Here is a 17,536-nt window from a genome sequence, read left to right on the forward strand (position 1 = left end):
TAACGATAAAATATTATTATTATTATTATTATTATTATTATTATTATTATTATTATTATTATTATTATTATTTGTGTTTTGACAAATAGTTATCTTTTTGATAAGAAAAAAAAACCTTAGTGTTGATAGAATATGAAATTTAATAAAATTAAAAAGTAAAAACCAATAACAAAAAAACATTTTAAATACGAAGTTTAAGGCTATGTTTGGTTCCCAAAAAATTTGAGAGAAAATGCTAAGGAAAGAAAATAAAAATAAAAATAAAAAAAGTAAAAGGAAATAAAAAAATGAAGAAAAATAAAAAAATAATAAAAAATTATTTTTATACGTATTTTCAAACTCATTTTACTTATTTATTTTTATTATAGCAAGATTAAATAATTTTAAAATATATAAATTTTAAATTAATTTTAATTATATTTTATTTTCTTTTATATTTTTATAGTGAAACTAAACATGAAAAAATTATTTTTCTTAATAGTCTTTTTATTTTCATAGTATTTTTTGGGAACCAAACATAACCTAAAGTAATATTGAAAAGTGAAAACTAATAAGGAAACAATAGCTTAAATATGAAGCTTAGAGGGATATGAATCGGTCTTTCAACAATAGAAAAAGGGTTGGTAGCTAGATTTTCCCATAATCTTTACAAAAAGTAGTAGAAGAACAGGAAGGTCTAGACACTCATCGAAAACACAAAATTAATAAACATAATAAATGTTAGAGGTTGCCTAAGCAAAAGAGGCAGAAATGGTAGAGAAGGGTATTGATATTGTCTTCGGCTGGATAGTTGTTGTATTCAGCTTGATTGGATACTCCCTCACATTGTTGCAAGATTTTCTTGCTTCGTAGATTGTGTAAAAGAATCTTTTATAGATTTAAAAATTGAGAGATAATTTTTACGCATAGTTGGTGAAACTCTTATGCTATGTTTGGTTTCCGAAAAGTATTAAGAAAAGAAAATAAGTGATAAGAAAAATGATTTTCTCTCATGTTTGGTTTCATTATGGAAAATACGATTATTTAAAAATTTATGAATTTTAAATTATTTAAAATTTATATAATTGAGAAAAATAAATAAAATAAATTTGAAAAAACATATAAAAAATAATTTATTAACTTTAATTTTTTTTAATCTTATTTGACTTTTTCTCTTTATTTTCTCTCTTTATTTTCTTTCTTTCAATTTTTTTTAGGAACTAGACATAGTATTAAAAAATGAAATGTAGAATAACCTAGGGAGCTCCTCTCCTTTTTGAGAACGTACTCTTACATCAAAGTAGATTTGAGAAGAGCTCAAGATCAAGTCTTTGCATTGAAGATTTGAAAAAGAGGAGATTTCTTCCTAGTGAAAATAAAAAAGGAAATAAGATTACTTTAAAATTCCTTCAACTTTTTAAAATTCATTTTTATATTAAATTCAATTTTGTCATTCCCAAAATAAATTCCAAAGCACATACTTTACTTCCAAGCTTAATTTATTCAACTCAAAGAAGGCAATATAATACTTGGTGGTAGTGAACTACTCTTGGACTAAAAATCTTTGGATCACTACAAGAAATAGGATTTTTGGTGACGGTCGCCAACCGTCACCAAATCTTATATATTTGTGACCAAAACCTATTGTCGCGGTCTTATGAAATTGTGACCAAGCGTCATAGTATGAGGCGTAGCTAAAGGTATTGGTCACGGTTTCCTAAGTGATCGTGATCATATGATTTCTTTTTTTGTGACGGTCATACAAAAACTGTGACGAAAAAATTCAGAATACTTTGCTATTTATTAAGTTAATTTAGTCACGGTCAGGTAATAAATCGTGACTATATGTTTAACCTTTAGTCACGATCAAATAATGAACGTGATTAAATGTACACTTATAGTCACGTGTAAAATTATCGATCGTGACTATATGTAAGCTTATGGTCATGTTCAAGTAAGTTATCGTGACTAAATGTAAATTTATGGATTAATGTAAACTTATGGTCACAGTTAATGCCCTAAACCGTGACTAAATGTATGTCTATAGTCACGGTTAATACAATGACTGTGACTAAATGTAAACTTATGGTCACGGTCAGTGCCCTAACCGTGGCTAAATGTATGTCTATAGTCACGACTAATAAAAATGACTGTGACTAAATGTAAATTTATGGTCACGCTCAATTCCCTAACCGTGACTAAATGTATGTCTATAGTCACGATTAATAAAATGACCGTGACTATATGTAAACTTATGGTCACACTCAATTCCCTAACCGTAACTAAATGTATGTCTATAGTCATTGTTAATAAAGTGACCGTGACTATATGTAATCTTATGGTCACAGTCAATGCCCTAACCGTGACTAAACTGATCGTATGCTCACGGTCAATTCATTAATCGTGACTAAATATAGGTATATGGTTATGGTAATTAAGTGATCGTGACTAATCATTAAGTCTATTATGACAAAATGTCCACTTATGGTCACGACTATTAATGACCGTGACTGAAATTAATCATATGATGGCCACCTATCCCCAAATTTTGGTGACGGTTCATTATTGAGCATGACTAAAAGTACACTTATGGTCACAATTTTTTAGTGGTCATGACTAAAATTTGTTATATTTTGGACATTGGTTTTTTATAAATTAAAATTTCCCAAACCTGTTATAAACCCAAACAAACCCATTTTAGACCTGTATATGCAATTAAGCAATTAAACCAATTTCAATATATTACAATCAATTATTTCAAGCTAGTTAAAAACTTATATATCAATATAAGTCATTAAATAAAAAAACATAATATAACAAAAAAAAACAAACAAACAAACAAAAAACAAAGAGATACAAATTTAGTTTCACATTCTAACATAATATAACAAATCAACCAACCAAACATCACATAATAGTCATAGAAAGCAAAAAAAAAGTTAGGAGAATCTATCATATAAATAAGTAGCATAATCTTCAAAAAAGTTAAGAGAATTTATCATATAAAGATGTAGCAAAATCTTCAAATTTCTACTGCTTTTGCTGAAATTGTTGCATCATTTGCATCATCTGTTCTTGAATTTGTGCTTGCATTTTTCTTTGCATTTCCATCATTTTTTCTTCAAGCTCTTCTTTCACTTCTTCACGTGTCTTCCTTTGAACTTCTATCAACCTCTCTTCAAATGTTTCTTTCACGTGTGAGAGTTCATATTTCACATTTGAGAGTTCTTCAATTGCAGTTGTAAACTTTTGTTCTGCAGCTATTAGCATCTCTAAGGTGTTTTCAAGTTGTGTTGAAATAATAACTCCTGATCGCCTTCTACTAGTAGAACCAAAGATTGAGGTAGGAGTAGGACCAAATCCATACCCTCGAACACGACCATGCCTCTCTAGACCCATGACTTGAGTATATATCTCATCTACATATGTAGATGCTACAGATGTAGATGCTCCAGATGATGCAGAAGTAGAAGAAGATGTCCCCTCAGGTTGGGATAGCAATTGCTGAAATTGATCCTGGAATTATAAGAAACAAAAAAAAAAAAAATTGTTAGACTTTTAAAATAATTTAGTATGAGGCTATGATTGAAACACAAGTATATAAAATTTATTTACTTCATTACCATAATCTCCTTAGAATGATCATCAACAGGCGTCCCATCTTTTCTTGTGTGTGTCAAGGCAAACATCTCAATTCTATTGGGCTCACTTCGATCCTCCTTCTTTTGTGCCTATTCTTATAAGTAAAACAATTGAGTTATTTATGATGAATTATTAATGTACAAACATATCATATTAATAATAAATTTCCAACCTGTTCATATTGAATTTGAGCATAACTTTTTGATCCCGATGTGTGCTTTATCACTTGTTTTGCCCTATTTGCCTTGTTTTTTTCTGAGATATCCTACATCAATTAAAAAATAGCAAGTCACCTATATAGGTAATAGAAACATAATAAAAGTTATATACATGAAGTATTAGGTTAGATATAACTAATAAATATTATTTTATGTGAATATGAGTACCATAAGATACATTATCAAGAAAAGATCATTATCTTTACCTTGGCCTCAGGTGTACCCCAAAAGTGGATGAGCCACCTCCAATCATCATCCGATAAGTGTGGAGGTCGATGGCACAATCTCTCCTCATGTGTATTATAAGGGTTATAATACTTGGCCTTCATTTTATTTCTATAGCTTCTAAACAAATTTCCACAACATTGAAGAATGTAGCTCTTACATGTTTCTTCTAGTTCATATTTTTCCTGTATTGCATTAAAATGTCATGTATAAATAAGAGGTATCATTTTTAAACAATAACATTACAATTTAGATTGAATAGTAATTAGTATATACCAATACTAAGGCCCAAATCTTTTCCTTCACATCTTCACTAACATGATTCCAATCTTGAACTTGGATGGGTACATTGTGTTGAGATCGCACCAATGTTCCCATATAGCTTGACAATCTTTCCCATTTTCCATCATAAGCAACTTGCCCTCTGGTATTGAATCGTGTAGTTTTTTTTTCCTCGGGTTTCATACTAAGTAAATCTAAGTTACGTGTTGGGCCACGTGTCCTTTTTTTGCTAGAGGATGAACCTATTAAAAGTAATAATGAAATTAAAAGAAACATAATTTACTTATCTTATATAAAATTAAACATTAAAAACCTATCATTCAAGAAATTAAATATATGTAAACACATTTATCATATGTAAAGTTAAACATAATCTTCTTAATCATACCTACAACAGAAGGATCTGAAGAATCAGAAGGATCAGAACTACTAGGAGTAGTAGTTGCAGCAGGTTGTATGTCTAAGAGTTGTTGTAGATTGTCCAACTCATTTTTTGGAGACACTATTTGTACTCTTTCTCTTCGATGTGACATTTCCTACATAATAAAGTAAATTAGAAAAAGTAATACAAAATAAGTTACATAAATAATATGAAATAAATTATAATTTGTATATCTGGTAAGTATATATTTATGTACTTACCAATATTATTAGCTACACATCATCTATATCATTATCATGAATGAATTCATTATCTCTTTCAACAATGTTTTCTTGTCGTGATAGTAGAACATCCGTTTGGATAGTTTCTCCTGCAATATCATTTCTATCCCAATTGATTAAATCATTCTCGATCAACTCATGCACATCACGTTGATTATGAAGTGTTATAAGATGTTGATATGGCTCTGGATCATTAGTAAATATTTTTTTATTCAAATCATAAACCCTTCTAGTTTGTATCTCTACAACGGTATGCCAATTTTCCTCATTTGAATTTTGAACATAGAAGACTTGCTTTTCTTGAGATGCAAGCACAAATGGTTCATCTGTGCATATGGTACGTTCGAAATTCTAACACGTGAACCCATATTCATCCTTCTTTATTCCCCTTCCACTATTGATTACATCCCACCAGTCACACTTGAATAAAATAACTCTATTTCCACCAAGGTAATGTAACTCAATTACATCAGTTAGCACACCATAGTAAGAAACATGACCAAGAATTGAGTTCTTATCTCTTGCACTTGCAAAGCTTGATACCTCTACAATCACAACAACTCCACTATTTTGAGTTTTTTTTCCATTTTCTCGTTCTCTTGTGTGAAATATGAACCCATTAATGATATATCCTCTATAACATGTAACTGATGTACTTGGTCCACAAGACAATGATAGTATGTGTTCAAAAATTGGACCTTCATATCGCACTTGTATAATCTATAGATTCAAATATAAGATGTTAACACATACATGTGTATTAGATAATAGAACAATTTATGTAGTGAATGAACTTACACATTCTTCAAACCAACTAATGAATTCTCTTCTGTGAATCAAATTTACATCTCGTGCACGAATACAAGGCTTAACCCTTATAGATTGCTTATGCTCTATGATAAAAATGAAAAAATTAATTATAATGCTCACAAAGACCAAAATTAAATTTTTGTATGAGAATTAATATAAAGTTTCATTCAAATAAGTGTCTTACTCAATAAATGATGTCACTTCCTCACAATTAGTCAACACATATAAATGTGCTTGGGACCATTCTTCTATGCTAAGAACACGAGATGTTGACTTTCCTATTGTACGTCCCATGCATTTGAAAATGGTTAACCCTGCACCATTTGTTATGTTATTTTCAATGACATAATTTCTTTCTTCACGGTCATGCTTCATTTCAACATCATGCAAATATCTTAAACAAAAGGTTGTACATTCTTCTGCTATGTACCCCTCTGTAATAGAACCTTTTGGACGACTCTTATTACGGATATAAGACTTTAATGTACATAAATACATGTCATTCCACAACATGATAGATTTGTTTCATGAACTATACGAAACCTAATATACATAAGATTAATTGAATGAGAACATACCGCTCGATAGGATACATCCATCGATATTGCACTGGTCCAGCGATCTTTGCCTCACTTGCAAGATGAATAGGTAAATGCACCATAACATCAAAGAATGATGGAGGAAATATTCTTTCTAATTTTCAAAGTGTGACTATTATGTCATTCTTAAGGTGTTCTAATTGATCAGTTTTTAACACTTTAGAACACAATTGTTTGAAGAAACTACATAGTTCAACTATAACAGCACAAACATTCTTATGTAGAACTCCTCGAATTGCAAGTGGAAGGAGTTGTTGCATGAGAACATGACAATCATGAGACTTCAACCCAAATATCTTTCTTTCATTCACTTGTACACATTGAGAGATGTTAGAAACATAACCATCTGGAACCTTTACTTCTTTAAAAAATTTACAGAATTCCTTTTTTTCATTTGAAGTTAGTGAATAGCATGCAGTAGGCAACATAACCCTATTCCCTCTTTGTATGAGGTGAAGTTGATCTTTGATACCCATAGCTTGCAAGTCAAGACGACTATTGAAGTTATTTTTCGATTTATCATCGATACTCAACAAGGTGCCAACTATACTGTCACATATATTCTTTTCAATATGCATTACATCCAAATTGTGACACAAAATGAGGGTTTTCCAATATGGCAATTGGAAAAAAAAAATGTTTTTTTTTCCAATTGTGCTCAAGTTCAACATGTTTTTTTTTTTATTATTTACGGACATCTTATTTTTTGATGTCTTCCCTAAAGTAATATGTTCCATTCCATCTAATTGATGTAGAACATCTTCCCCAGACAATTGTTTAGGTGCTGCTCTATGCTCTTCATTTCCATCAAAGGACTTTTTATCACATCGAAATCTATGATCAATCGGTAAAAATCGACAATGACCCATGTAACACCATTTCCGTCCGTTTTGTAATCGATATGAAGAACAATCCTTATTACAAATAGGACAAGTACATTTCCCTTTAGTACTCCAACCCGAAAGATTTGCATATGCAGGAAAATCATTGATGGTCCATAATATAACTGCACGCATACAAAAATTTTGTTTTGTTGAAGCATCATATGTTTCAACTCCAACCTCCCATAAGTCATTCAACTCATCTATCAATGGTTGTAATTATATGTCAATGTCATTCCCAGGTGTAGTTGGACCAGGAATAAGTAGTGACAACATGAAGAATGTTTGTTTCATACACATCCAAGGTGGTAAGTTATATGGAATAAGAACCACAGGCCCCATACTGTATGAAATTGACATATTCCCAAAAGGATTGAACCCATCACTTGCTAAACCGAGCCTAACATTTCGAGGTTCTAGCACAAATGAAGGGTGTACGTTATCGAAGTTTTTCCAAGTCCAAGAGTCCATTGGATGTCTCATCATCTCACCTTCCATGCGACCATCACATGCCATTTCATGTGAGAAGCTGTCTTAGATGACATATATAACCTTTGAAGCCTTGGTTTTAAGGGAAAATAATGCAAGACCTTAGCAGGAATTTTCTTTTTCTTTACTGACTTAGTGAACTCATCTATAGAGTGATCATCACTTGATTTCCATCTGGAGACACCACAAACAACACACTCATTTGCATTTGCATGCTCTTTTAAATACAACATGCAATCTGAGGGGCATGCATCAATTTTGATATAATGAAGGCCAAGGTCACGAAGTATTTTTTTTGCTTCATAATAGTTGCTTGGCAATGTCTCACCCTTAGGAAGTGTCTCCTTCAACAATTCAAGCAACATTGTAAAGGACTTATTGCTCCATCCATTAAGACACTTCATATGAAATAATCTTATGATAAAAGACAACTTTGTGAATTTTTTACACCCTGGATATAGTTCATGATTTGCTTCTCTTAACAAATTATAAAATTTGTTTGCATCCTTATTTGGTTTTTCAAACTCCTCATGCACATGTGGACTTCGTTCAGATTCCTCATTTCGCATTGACATTCCAAATGCATCATTTAACATTTCTTCTATCTCATCATGCATATCAGACTCATTAGTGCTAGTATTCGTAGGTTCACAAAACTCATATTCCCCATGCATCAACCATCACACATAATTTCTAGCTATCCCATTGTCCAACAAATGGTCATACATGATTTCTCATTTCTGCATAACACAATTACTGCAACGAATGCAAGGACATGGGAGCATTTCTTTTCCAAGTGCATTGGTAAAGGCAAAATTTAAGAACTCCAAAACTCCTATATGATATTCACTACTTACTCTTGACTTCTGCATCCAACTCTTATCTATTGGCATTTTTCTCGTACTTCCGCAAATTAAACCCTTCAATCACATAATAATGAATCTTCATATCAACTTATAATGAATGTGATATGTTTTTTATCATCTCAAACTTCTATATTTGGTAGTGGTTCTTATCCCATTTAGAAATACATAATCCCTATGAATCAATCACTAACATGCTTAGTTTCATTTTGATAAAATTTCGGCAGCATTTCCCCATAGTTATCCAAGTACACGAATTGGCTAAGGTATAAACATACTATTAGTTAGCTTAACTAAGCTGCTAACAATATGTCACCTTGTCCAAATATACACTCAGAGAACAAGGGGAATCACTATCAAATCTTATCAATATGTTAAAGTATAAGCGTGTGATTTCATAGATATTATGTATTTCCAAACTGTCCAAACGGACAATTCAAGTATCATTTGCAGACAATTCTACCAATCATATACAAAACATATAGGTTGAAAACTTAAATATAACCACAACAAATAATCATATCCACACGTCTACAACTTATATGTTTTTAATATATGATAAAAGAGACATTTGTCAAGCAAGGATACTTGAACGGGAATTCTGGGGTTTTCTAAAATGAAAATAAGTAAATGATAAAATTAATGACAAATAATATTAAAAAAGAAATAGATAAAAACACACAATGAGACTAACACATTCGATAATTTATAGAAATGAATTACTAATATTTCTATTGCATAAAATCAACGAGGGTTAGTTCACAGATAACAATAATAAAATATAAAATCATAAATAAGGCCTCACAATAGATGCAACATATGCATATCTTAGATCATGAAGTAACGAAAGGGTAAGGTATAAATAAGATGAAACAAAACAAAAAATTTCTTAATTTTCTAATTTGGGTGCAAAACAAAAATTTTCTAAATATTCCTATTCTTTTTCTAGAATAGTTTTGATATTGTTTTTTTTTTTTTAAATAAAAAATGGTTTTTGTTGAGAAGTTGTTTTGGAAGTAGGATATTATTTGAGAGTATATTTAATTAAAAATATTATATAAGTTTACTATCTTTAAACTTTAAAAACTAATTACTTTATTTTAAATAAATAAAAAGACACAACTTATAAATTAAATCATAAAAAGAAAGATATAAATTTGAGAATAGATTTTACTTGTATCACTTTCAAAAATTTTATTTTTTATTTTTTACTTTTGACAATAATTAAAAATGTAAATATTTCACTAAAGTCAAGCATGGTTTAATTAATAGTTCTTAAATTATATTTGGGAATTCAAAGATAAAAAAAAATTATTTTCTCCATCTATTTTTCATGAAGGTACATACAATATAATTAATAGTTCTTAAATTATAATTTTTTTATCTACTTTCTATTTTTTTTTATCTACTTAAAATATCATGAATTTTAGATTATAATATATATGCAGATTCAAAGGCCTATATCCAACTCATCATTAGTGGGTGTAACATGTAGCTCATGTGGATTGGGGGTTTGATTGCCAACTCAAACTCTATCCAAAAAAAAAATTATATATATGTATATATTAAAGAAATTTGGAATCAATGGAAATTAAATGTATTCGGTCAAAATTTTAATAAATCACGTATAGGAAGTCTTATCTAATCTAATTTATTACCTAAATTCAATTCAAACTTTTTTTTTTTTTTTTTAAGAAAAGTGGGTTTTGACTCACTTATTTTTAAAAATAAATAAATAAATAAATAAACCCAATTTTTATAAATAATTCATTTAAAAATATTTTGAAATGCATTTTTTCATAAGTCATATCATTATTTCCTTAAAATATCATGAATTTTAGATTATAATATATATGCAGATTCAAGGCCTATATCCAACTCAGCATTAGTGGTTGTAATGTGTAGTTCATGTGGATTGGGGGTCTAGTTGATTGCCAACTCAAACTCTATCCAAAAAAAAAAAAAAATTATATATATATATATATATATATATATATATATATATATATATATATTAAAGGAATTTGGAATCAATGAAAATTAAATGTATGCAGTCAAAATTTTAATAAATCACGTATAGGAAGTTTTATCTAATCTAATTTATTACCTAAATTCAATTCAAACTTTTTTTTTTCTTTTTTTAAAGAAAAATGGGTTTTGACTCACTTATTTTTAAAAATATATAAAAAATAAAAAATACTTATTTGTATATATAAAATAAAATGTCTATTTGTATCTCTTATTTGTATCTCGACGCCTATAAAATAGTTGTCAATTAAGCTAATCAATAATCCATCCTTTATTATTTTATTCATTTCATAATTCTAATTTATAAAATTTCTTTAATCATGTAAATTTGGATGCATTGAGGGATTTGCTTTAACTTTAATTAATCCACCATTGCAATCCAGTTTGCACCACCATTGTAAATTTCTTTATTTATTTTAGGATGGAAATGATTTGACTATGACATGATGTCATGCCACGTGGAAAATCATTAAATTTTAGGGGACCTACGGTGGGAGCTATTACATACTTAAGTTTCATTCTATATTATTAGTTGTATAATGAATTTATTTAGAAAGAATTATGATTCAAAAATTTTAATAGCATGTTTGATAATTAATTTTAAAAAGAGTTTTAATAATTATGTTTAATAAAAAAAAGAATATTTAAAATTTTAAAATATTTTTAAAATAAATTTTATGTATAATATTTTATTTTATATATTTATATAATTATTTTTTTAAACAGTTATTTGTATACAAACTTTTCCATAATTATTTGTATCTCTTATTATATAATTAATAGTTCTTAAATTATAATTTTTTTATCTACTTAAAATATCATGAATTTTAGATAGTTGGCAATATGAGTTCCCAAAGCTATAGAAACTCAAAGCAAAATCAAACTCAAAGCTACAGAAACAAAGAAAAAGCAACACGTAGAAATAGACAAAAAGATAAATTAATGAAGCTAACTTTGTTGAAAACTAATCAAATTAGGAATACAACACAGTAATTAAACCCAATGGAAATAGACAATTGAAGAGAATGCAACACACACAAAAGAAAAATTCTTTCATTACACAATAACAATGAAATCAGAATTAAATCATAGAAAAAATAGAGAGAAACTAGAGAGAAATTGTACCTTGGGAAGTAATTAAATGCGGTTTTTCCAAAAGCACCAAAACCCTATAAAAATGGAAATAAACCCAATAACAATGGAATCTCAAACCTAATCACAAACATTTCCAAAATACCAACTAACAAAACCAAAAAAAAAAAAAAAATTCCCCAAAACTCACCAAAACCTAGAGAGAAACGATTTTTACGAGAATTTCTTGGAGGTGGCTTTGGCTTTATGGACCATAGCTTCCATGGAGCTTCTTCGGCATGGCTTCCATAATCTTTTTCCGGTAATGGCTTCCTCCAAGCAATGGGGGTTGTGGGTAGGTTTTGTGGGTTTTATGGCCGTGGGTTTTGGAGAGGAAGAGAAAATGGGTTTTGTTGGCAGGAGAGAGAAAGGCTTTATATTGGAAATGATTGCAGGAGAAGGGTTTTGTGGGTTAAAATGTTGGATGTGTATTTTATATTGGAAAGTGATGTGAGGCTTTATATTCAATGGTTAAAATGTTGGCCCACATGGTTAAAATGTTATATTGGAAAGTGATGTGAGGCTTTATACTCATGGCTTTATATATGGTTAAAATGTTGGCCTGGGTTATTATCAAATCTTATGGTTTTTTTTCATAGTAGAGTTTTTATATACCCACATGGTTCATTATTTCATTATTTTTCATAGTGAAAGATTTGAATAGGATTAAGTCTAATGACTTTTTTTCATAGTAGAGTTTTTTTTTATATAAAAAATTTGATGTCTTGATTTTTTTTTTGCTTTGTCTTTTTATTTTATCCAATTTATCTATTGAATATTTTATAATTATCACATGCGTATTTAATCACACAAAAAAAGAAAAAAAATTAATTTAATTTTACTGTTATTGTTTTGTGTTCAGAACTATTAATGTTGAAAGTTTTTAAAGATTTAAAATTATCAAGTTTTTAAAATTTTAAATTATTTTAAAATTTTAAATTAATTTTGAAAGTTCAATAATTTACTCAAAGTGTTGTTTTAAAAGTTTTATCAAGTTTTTCAAGTTTTAAAATTATCAAGTTTAAAATTTTCAAATTTTATATTAGAAATTTATCAAGTTTTATATTTTAAATTTTTTATCAAGTTTTAAAATTTTAAATTTTGTAATTATATATGAGAAAATTATCAAGTTTTATATTTTAAAATTGTTATTTTCAAAGTTTTATCAAGCTTATCAAGTTTTAAAATTTTAAAATTTTATATTAGAAATTTATCAAGTTCTATATTTTAAAATTTTAATAGTTAAACATGTTTAGTAAATTTAAGTTTACTAAAAAAGAAATAATTGGTCTTAATGATGTTAATATTAATGATGATAAAATTTAATAAAATCTTCTAATAATAACTTATCTTATTATAAAACCTATTATTTATCATATATAAAATGTTCTTTTTCTAAAATAATTCAAAGGTATAGGTAGTGTTTGCTAACGAGCTTTTAATTATAACCATTTTTTTATTCTTAATAATAAATAAATAAATAAGTAAGTAAACCATAAAGAGGAAACAATTTTTTGTTCTTCAAAACAAAAAATATTAATATTTTTAGTTATCTTAAATTGTTTTCACTTATTAGAGTAAAAGATATTTTCAAAAATAATTATATAAATACAAAGAATAATTAAAAATAAAATATAACATATAAAATTTATTTTTTAAATATATTTAAAAACATAAAAAAAATATATTAAGAATATTATAGGTTTCTAAATCGACTTTTATTTTAAAATTCATCCGCAAACAAATTTTTAAAAATGTTTTAAAAAACCGTTTTTGTATAACTATTTTTGAAAATGTCAAAATACTTCACAAATAAAACTATAATTTATTAGTATTTTTGTGGGCCTTAGGTGCTAGGAAATGTTATATGTGCATCCTACTCCTATTCTGTCTTCATTATTTTCAGTCACGTGTCCCTTTATATCTTATACCAATCTATTATTATTTTATCATATGGTATCATTTTTTCATATTTGATGATATTAATTTCTACCTTATCCCATATGCTTGTAGCTTAATTTCATCATACATTTGGACAACAGAATTTCAGACTTCCATTTGGTACTAAAGATAATAAACATAAACAGAGAATTGTGTGTTTAAGAATATTTTCCATGAATTTTAACTTTATAAATTTGTTAATTTTACAAATTTAAGAATTATAAAAGTTTAGAACTTTTATTTTTAATCATAAACAAAGAATATTATTTTTGTAGTTATAAACTGTTTCTGTATTGCAAAAATCATAAAGATTAAAAAATATTTTATGATTGAAAATTAAATAAAACTATAAACAATTTTACTTGTTCATAGTAAAATTTAGTTATCACGACTATTGATACTTTAAATATAATAAGAATTATTTATCATATATAAAATCAAATTTTTTTTTTTAATTTGCTAACTCACTTGCATTTAAACTTTTTATCAAATAATATCAAATTAAACCATCATATTTTTAAACTAACATATTAAACTTTATTTTGCTTCTTATTAAAACATTAATCATAACAAGGAAATTAAATAATTTTAACTAAAGAAAAATAGGTAACACACTAATTTGTTTCTTAACTTAAAAAAATATAGTAATATAACTTTAAACATTTTATAATTAATAAGAACTATTATTATTACTACTAATGATAATTTCTATTTATGATATATATATATATATATAATTTTCTAAAAAAATTATAATAGGTAATCCAAAAAATGGTTTAAAATAAATAATAGACTTTTGGTCACGATTGTGTAAACCCCGTGACCATAGGTTCAAAATATTTAAAATAAACCTCTATGCATTTTGTCACGGTTATGAGAAATTCGTGACTATAGGTTTTCCCCTACAATCACGGTCAATCAATGGCGTGACTAAAAGTCACAAAATATATATATGGTCACGGTTTCACAAAAAACCATGACTAAAACATCATTTCGTTACATTTTTTGTCACGGATGATAAAATTACCGTGACTAAAATTATTGGCGTCAAAATTTCCCTCCATAAATTTACAAATAGTCATGGTTTCAAATAAATCCGTGACTAAAATACCCTCTCATCAATCCTTTTGGTGACGGTTGATAAAATCACTGTGACTAAACATGTTTTTTTTTTCCCATTAACACATATAGTCACAACTTTATCTTGGTCGTGACAAAATAATATCTTTGGTCACTATATTTGTGGCCGTGACTAAAGATTCGTCATTAAAAACCTTTTTTTTTTTTTGTCTTCGGAGTAAAATTGTTAACATAAATTAATATACATCAACTTAGGATCAAGGAGGAAAATGTTGGGATACATCGACGATATATCGTGTATCGAGAGAGGTCGACACAATATTTTATGGAGAAAAATCGGAGATGAGAAATTTCTGTAAAAATCGATAAAAAAATTGTCAATATATCGCCGATTTATCAGTATCAGGCGATAAATCACCAATTTAATGGAGAAACGACCCTTGACAGAATAAAATAACCGATTTTTTGGTGACATCTTTGCTCCTTTTTCCAGCTTGATCTGACGGCCCAGATCACGCCCGTGTTGATCCAACGGCCTAGATGTTGCCCGCCACGTCTGCCTGCTACGGTCATCTATCCAAAACCCCAGATTGAATCTGGGTTTGATCCAATGGTAATATCACAATCCAACGGTCAGATTTCGCCCAGATTTTGATCCAACGGCCAAAATTGTTTTTCAAAGGTAAAATAATCTTCCAATGGCTATTTTGGCCCAAATTTCTCCTATAAATAGCTCATTTTGCATCAATTTCATCGACCTTTGATTTCATTTTTCATTTGCTCTCTCATTACTCCAATTTTTTCTAAGGTTGCTCAATTATTTAATCATTTTAAGGTATGTTTGTTTTAAATTTTAATTAATTTTATTTTCAATTGTAATTAATTCATGTATTTTCAATTAATTAGTATATTTGCAATATGGATGATTTAACGTTATTTTTACATTCAATTGTAATTAATTTGTATATTTTTATTGAATTAACTTAGGTTAATTTGATTATTTAATTATAAATTGATATGTTTATTTTAGATGATTATTTGTGATTTATTTTCACATTCATTCTAGTTAGAATTAGATTCAACTAGTTAACTTAGATAAATTATTTAATTAATTTAATTAACATGAACTAGTATATTTGGAATATCAAATATGTTCATTTTTATGATTATTGTGATTTATTTTCATATTCAATTATAATTAATTTTTATATTTAGTAAATTTTTAATAGAAGTTACATTTAGATTCAAAAAATTAACTTAGATAAATTATTTAATTAGTTTAATTAACATGAACTAGTATATTTGGAATATCAAATATGTTTAATTGACATAATTATTGCGATTTATTTTCATATTCAATTATGATTAATTTATATATTTAGTAAATTTTTCATAGAATTACATTTAGATTCAAAAAATTATTTAATTAGTTTAATTAACATGAACTAGTATATTTGGAATATCAAATATGTTCAATTGGCATGATTATTGCGATTTATTTTCATATTCAATTATGATTAATTTTTATATTTAGTAATTTTTTTCATAGAATACATTTAGATTCAAAAAATTAACTTAGCTAAATTATTTAATTAGTTTAATTAACATGAACTAGTATATTTGGAATATCAAATATGTTCATTCTTTATGATTATTTTGTAGATTTCTCATAGATTTAAATTTAAATGTTGACTTAATTTTTGTTTACATTGAAATCACATTCAAGTGTATTTCTCTTGCAATAGATTTAGCATGGCTAGTGAAGGTGGTTTTGCTATGCCAGGGCGAGATCCAGCTTGGAAGTATTGTTCACCAATTCAGGGTAACAGAAATGGAACAATTTGTAATTTCTATGGGTTGCTCTTGACAATCTTCTTAAAAAAATGGTTGATTTGAAAAAATTGTTTATGAGTGATGAATGGACACAACACAAGCTCAGTCGAACAAAACTTGGACAAAGGTTGGAGCAATTATTGTTTGACCATACGTATTGGGACAGATTGGCAAATATAGTTTCATTATATGAGCCATTATACGTGGTGCTTCGACTTGTGGATTCTGAAGTTGTTCCCACAATGCCATTTGTGTACGAGCTTATGCACGTGATGAAAGAGAACCTTATTAGTCAAAGAGCTAGAAATTGGATCTTCAAAATAATAAAAGATCGTTGGGAGAAAACACTAAAACATCCACTTCATGCAGCAGGTACTTAAGTACTATCTATCTTTATAAGTTTTTACTTTGTATTTAATTTTCTTTTAAAAAAAATACTAACTCTAATTAATTTTATTGTAGCATACTTCTTGGATCCAAGATTTCAATATAGGCGTGAAATCGGTAGTGATTAGGAACTACTTCAAGCGGTCCATGATGTTCTTGCAAAATTAAATCTAACTATTGAATCACTTGGTTAATTTGGAAATGAGGTAAATAAAAAACCGTTATTTTTGTCAATAAAACAATAATTTCATTCATCAATTTATTTGAACGTTTACTAACAAATATGATATTAACAAATTAAATGTTGAATACATAGCTTGTGCTTTTTCGAGATGCAAAAAGAGGATTCAATGATCGAGCAGCGATTGCAGCAAGGTCAACCATGGTGCCCAGTGAGTCTTTATAGGAAAAAATTGATTATCATTATTGTAAATTCACCACATAAGTATTTATATGATTATCAAATTGGTTGCAGCTGAATGGTG

General features: G+C 27.7%; 1 protein-coding gene across 4 annotated transcripts; it reads right to left on the reverse strand.

The window, feature by feature from the left end:
* Positions 1–2,826: 2,826 nt before the first annotated feature.
* On the reverse strand, positions 2,827–12,219 carry LOC132254645 (uncharacterized). 4 transcript variants are annotated; one of them, XM_059740802.1, is made up of 10 exons: positions 11,962–12,218; positions 11,805–11,848; positions 6,398–6,451; positions 5,808–6,133; positions 4,735–4,882; positions 4,341–4,588; positions 4,046–4,249; positions 3,794–3,886; positions 3,603–3,710; positions 2,827–3,495 (listed from the first exon to the last, which is right to left on the reverse strand). In XM_059740802.1, exons 5-10 carry the CDS (start codon positions 4,877–4,879, stop codon positions 3,010–3,012), a joined length of 1,284 nt encoding a protein of 427 aa, XP_059596785.1. In that variant the 5' UTR covers positions 4,880–4,882; positions 5,808–6,133; positions 6,398–6,451; positions 11,805–11,848; positions 11,962–12,218; the 3' UTR covers positions 2,827–3,009. The 4 variants fall into 4 exon arrangements, with proteins under 4 accessions (XP_059596785.1, XP_059596783.1, XP_059596786.1 ...); XM_059740800.1 differs by lacking the exon at positions 5,808–6,133 and having other exon boundaries at positions 11,962–12,219; XM_059740803.1 differs by lacking the exon at positions 6,398–6,451.
* Between the last annotated feature and the right edge of the window lie 5,317 nt (positions 12,220–17,536).

This window comes from Vitis vinifera, chromosome 11, assembly GCF_030704535.1.
Source record: "Vitis vinifera cultivar Pinot Noir 40024 chromosome 11, ASM3070453v1".
NCBI classification, from domain to species: domain Eukaryota; kingdom Viridiplantae; phylum Streptophyta; class Magnoliopsida; order Vitales; family Vitaceae; genus Vitis; species Vitis vinifera.